At 38.5% G+C, this 5,709-nt stretch overlaps 1 protein-coding gene across 1 annotated transcript in view; it reads right to left on the reverse strand.

Moving 5' to 3' along the window:
- Positions 1–1,136: 1,136 nt before the first annotated feature.
- Tomm7 (translocase of outer mitochondrial membrane 7) overlaps positions 1,137–5,709 on the reverse strand; it is a gene marked incomplete at its 5' end in the record, with an annotated part of 7,462 nt that continues 2,889 nt past the window's right edge. Inside the window, 2 exon segments of the mRNA XM_029567567.1 lie at positions 1,137–1,398; positions 4,624–4,672. Coding sequence (XP_029423427.1) covers positions 1,338–1,398; positions 4,624–4,672 — 110 coding nt within the window. The 3' untranslated portion in view covers positions 1,137–1,337.

Below are 5,709 nucleotides of genomic sequence, written 5' to 3' on the forward strand. Positions count from 1 at the left end.
ATTCGAACCTGGGTCTTCTGCAAGAACCACCAGTGTTCTTAACCACTGAGTGATCTTTCCAGCCCCCAGAATACTTTATTTCGTAATCATAGTCCAGAAAACATTCACAAATGATCACCTAAGAAATCACTCACAAATGATCGTTCTCTGTTTAAACACTGGATGTTTAAAACAATCATGGCTCAGTGGTTAAGAACACTGGTTGTTCTTGCAGAAGACCCGGGTTCGAATCCCAGCACCCACATGGCAGCTAACAACTGTCCGTAACTCCAGTCCCAGGGGATCTGACTACCTCTTCTGTCCTCTGTGGGCGTTGCACAACATGGGTGCACTTACCTATATGCAGGCAATACACACATACACATGAAATAAAACATTCAGTCAATGGGCCCATCTGAAATGCCATAGCTTGCTTTAGCTTCTACCTCATTTCATTAATTATAACTCTCAAGCTAAGTTATTTTATTAGATTTAAAAAAAGCTAAATAATAAAGCTGGCTTTAAATACAGTGAAAACTAGTTGGGCAAGCCTTTAATCCCAGCACTCAGGAGGCAAAGGCAGGCAGATCTATGAGTTCAAGGCCACCTTGGTCCACATAGCCAGTTCCAGGCCAGCTGGGGCTACAGGGAGACCCTCTCAAAATGACCAAAACACACACCACACAAACAGTGGTGCAGGCCTATAATCCTAGTACTAATGAAGGCAGCAGAGTGGCAAGTTCAAGGCCATAGGCTATATGGCAAGACTGTCCCAAAAACACAGGTAAAAATCTCAGGAAACTGAAAACTAGCTCCATTAGCTGTCCTTTCTTCTACCAGAAGTACCACTCTGCTGTAGTGTATGGCCTTTTCTCTGGCCACATCTACTTTACTATCCCCCAAGGAAAATTCTAGACTCATAGTTAACCTACAAATAATACGTCAGACACAAATCCACAATGCCACTCCCATCCCCTAACAATGCAGACACTAAAAGTCCCACTTCCGACAGTCAGAACTGAACTTCACTACAGAACAGGCCAGGTTGGCACAAACGGAATCATTTCCATTCCTACTACGTAAGAACGCTTCCCAAGAGGTTAGGAGTTCACCACAAAGGAAAGTGGAATTCAGTTGAGAAAATGAACAGCTGGGAATTCATTTGGAAATGTTTTTACTTTTTAAAGCAGTATTCAAACACACACAGACTCCCCGTTCTGAAAAAGTAATAAAAGGCTAAATTTTTATCCGACAGTCCCAGCACACTCAATTCAAAACAGGCTCATGGTGATCCACAGAGATGGCTCAGTGAGTAAAGGCATCTGTCACCAAGCAGGATCCACATCATGGAAGGAGAGTCAACTCCTGGGGTAGGCTGTCTTCCGACTTCCATACTTGAGCTCAATCACACAGCCATACCTGCCAACAACACGAGAGAGAGAGAGAGAGAGAGAGAGGAGAGAGAGAGAAATGTAAAAAAAAATTTAAAGACTCAAGACATAACATTGTTAAAAACATTTATTTTGATAGTCTATCATGAGTCAGTAGAGGTTCCACTTTGCCACAGACGCATGTGAGAAGAGCACATGTCACTGATGACTGTCTGAATGATGTCTCATTTCTTATTCAGCCAGAGCACACACCTTCCACGCTGAATTGCTTCCAAGTCCAGATGACCAAATGGTCCTTCATCCCCAAAGTAGGCTAAAATGTTTGTGAAGAGGAAAAATAAATTAAACATGGAAACAAAAACCTTCTAAACACAGTTGAATGACTGGGCTTTATACATATTTGTGTTTGTCCGTCTATTAAATTCAGTTACTAAAAGACAAGGATCCATCTCATTAGGCAAAAATAAACAAATAATTATGAAATTTAAAAATCGGATATATAGAACTATATTTAAAGAAAGTTTTGTTACTTTTGAGTGGGGTTACCTATTAGAAATATTTAAGATATATGTAAAATAAAATAAGGAAAACTGAAGTTATATAAAAAATAATCTTCTTTAAGGGAGTGACTCTAAATAGGCTGACTAGACCTCAGTGGATGAACTTGTATCATTGAGAGGGTACACTAACTTAACTTGATAGGATAGGCCTTAACATAAATGACAGAATGCATGAAATCCAGTGGCCGGGGGGGGGGTGGTGTAATGGGAGAGGGGGCATTCAGATGATTAAGATATAGTGTATGAAATAAACAAAAATTCAATAAGAAATATACAAAAGTTGTTTTTGCTACAAAATAAAAGGTAAATGATTAGTGAATTTCATCAATTAAATAGACCAGGGAACCCAAATAAAACTGTATCAATATTAGATATAACACCAATTTTAAAAAAAAGATTTACTAAATATTTTCAGTCAGACTCTGTGGGAAAACCCAGCACAACTCCAACTTCAAAGTTATAGAAATTCAGACACTGAAATGGTTATATGCTCTAGGGGAAAAGTGGGATGTGACCTAAACACTTAACCTTAAGTGACCCATTTCCCTAGAAACAATTAGCTACCACTTCCACTTCAACAATTCTTAACCCAAACATTTCATTCATGAATTGGTCCAACTCCCATATCTCCCACAGCTTCCACTTAACTGGAAGCAGCAGGATCCAAGAAAGAAAAAAAGTGCTTCATGTCTAAATCTTAGAGATTAAAAATGTGATTTCTAGACCAACTGAATAAAATTGCACTACAAAATGATGAGGTTCTGTAGTTTATTTTTAAATATTATCTTCTCTATGCCTAGAAAAAACAACATGCATCTACTCTTACTTATCAAATGTGTATTGAAGTCTCCCATTATTCCCAAGTACTTTTTAAAAAAATTTTATGTGTATGAGTATATTGCCTACATGTAAGTGCACCCATGCCATGCAGTGCCCACAGAGATCAGAAGTGGGTGTCAGATCCCCTGGAACTGGAGTTATGGACAGTTATTAGTTGCCATGTGGGAACCAAACCTGGGTCCTCTGCAAAAGCAGTCAGTGCTCTTAACCACTGGGCTCTCTCTCTAGCCCCCATCCCAAGTACTTTTGCATATAATTACAAACTCTTCACCCATTCATATCTCTTTCTCAGTGGAATGAGCATGGCCTTACAGAGAGAACAAGTGATTCTGTTAGTTAACTTATTGCCTTACTAATTTTTAGCTGGGTGTGATCACTTATGCCTGTAGTCCTAGAACATTCCAGACTGAGGGAGCAGATGCCTCAGCTTATCTGACATCAGCAAAGGCATATAGCTTATTCTTACATTAGCATGCAGAATCATGTAGTTAGAAAACTGCTCTGATAAGAAAGCCAGGATAAGCCAGGCGTGGTGGTGAACGCCTTTAATCCCAGCACTTGGGAGGCAGAGGCAGGTGGATCTCTGTGAGTTCAAGTCCAGCCTGGAATACATAGTGAGTTCCAGGACAGCTGGGGCTACAAGGAGACCCTGTCTCAAAAAGACCAAAAAAAAAAAAAACCAGGATAAAAGAGATGACAGAGCAAAGATTAAAAGTTACTATTAATAGTTTATTCATCTTATTACTTGGCAAGTACTATTAACATTTTCATACAATATTGTTATTCAATTTTCATGACAACCTCATTTTAGTAGATATGCGCAAATTATAAAAAAAGGAGCCACAGTTTAAAAGGTGTCTTAGGGCTGGAGAGATGGCTCAACGGTTAAGAACACTGGTGGTTCTTGCAAAAGACCCAGGTTTGAATCCCAGCACCCACATGGCAGCTAACAACTGTCCATAACTCCATTTCCAGGGGACCCAACAGCCTCTTCTGACCTCCACGGGCAATGCACGACATGGGTGCACTTACCTACATGCAGGCAATACATGCATACACATAAAATAAAAATAATAAATAAAAATTTTTTTAAAAAGTTTAAAAATGATGTCTTCAGGAAACGTATTTGATACTTCCAGTGTTGGAGAAAGTGCTCAAGCACCTTGATCCAGGAGTGCCAACCATAATAAAATGTATCAAACTAAGGTTTCCCTAAGGAAATAATTGGTTTATTAACCCAATCTCCATTTTATAGGAAAGGAAATGCACAGTTCAAGGAACCAAGGCTAAGAAAAAAGGAACTTAGAGGGGAAGCTGTAAAGCAGGTTTAAGAAGCCATACCATGAAGTGCATGCCTGTAATCACAGCACTCAGGAGCCTGAAACAGGATTCTGGATTCAAGGCCAGCTTAATCTACACAGTGAATTCAAGGCCAGCTAGGTCTACAAGGTGAATTCAAGGCCAGTTTGGGATACACAGCAAAAGATCTTGCTCAACTCCCACAAAATAATAATATTATTAATAGTAATAATAATAAATAATAAATAAAAAGAAGCTATGTCATAAAGTACTGAAGGAAGAGAAGGAAGCAGAAAAAGGAAAAAGTGAGTAAAGATTACCTATGAAGACTTTTATTAGGAAAACCAGTAACTGCACACTGGGCAGTTATATATATAACATAGTAAATAAAAATTTAGAAGGGGGGTGGGGAGAAGTCCAAGCTAGACTGGCCCACAATTTTTTTCCAACAGCCCAAGACTACACTGGTAAAGTTACATGTCATCTTCTTCACAATGATTCAATACTAATTAATATCTGAGCATTTGTCTCAAGTTGACATGTAAGAACAATACCTTATAACTGATGGCTCAGGCATTCCAGGATCTGCACCCCTCGTAAATCCTGAAGACAGAAAAAGGAATACAAGCTTTCAAATAAAGTAATTAGAAGTACAGCAGACAAAAAGTCTATAATCAAGACTCTAAGTCCAATCTAGGTTAGCTACCTCAAGACTTGTGGTGATCAAGAGTTCCAATTTTTAGCAGACTCATCAGTAGAAAAGACAAGCTATCTTATTTCTACTGTACACACCTGGCACAGTAGCTCTTAACATTATATTCAACTTTTCATTCAGTTACTACCCAGAATATATTACCACAACTCCCAAGTCATACTAGATGAAAGACTAAGAAGAGCTTAAAAATTAAGGAAAATTACACCCTTTTAAAAGCATAATTGAGGATATCTTACCATCTTATACAAGCTACTTTAGAAAGACTATATAAGTACAAAGGAGGGGGAAATCATTTAACAACCTGTTCAAATAAACATACTCTAAGTATGACTAAATAAAACTATTTAAAGTTTTAAACTCATTTGATGATATATAAGCTAATTTTCTGACTTAATGGTTAAAATATCAAGAACCGAAAGGGGCTGGCTGAGGTGGCTAGCTCCTGAAAATCCAAGGTAGGAAAGTTCCAAGTTTAAGAAAAAAGGAAAAAGGCCACATACCAAGAACCGTGAGCGATATGAAATTGTACTCTATTTTCAAGCAACAAACTAGTCTGCCAGTTTTCAGACACTGGTAGAAGACAAAAGATTCTGGGCCAGTCATAAACAAAAGAGTTTACTATTCCCATCAATAGCTTTAGGAGTATCATTTTTGCTTCAGTAACCTAAGACCCAATGCAAAGCCCCAAGCAAAGACAGCCAGACAGCACCTGCACAATGTACAGGATATGATCCCTGAGTTTAGGCAAGCACACTCCTTTAGAATGAGCTATATGCATGTCTCTAGAGAGAGGCACTATTTTCCAAAGCTGTTTGTTCTATGAATGTCCTAAAAGCTAATGTTGAAAATAGAGTCATCAGAGCTCAGAAGAACTAGAGAAAGGTAAGAGACTACAGAGAATTATCTTGCAGTTGGTGGTTCATTA

Source organism: Nannospalax galili, unplaced genomic scaffold (assembly GCF_000622305.1).
Source record: "Nannospalax galili isolate Female #2095 unplaced genomic scaffold, S.galili_v1.0 scaffold158, whole genome shotgun sequence".
Classification (NCBI taxonomy): domain Eukaryota; kingdom Metazoa; phylum Chordata; class Mammalia; order Rodentia; family Spalacidae; genus Nannospalax; species Nannospalax galili.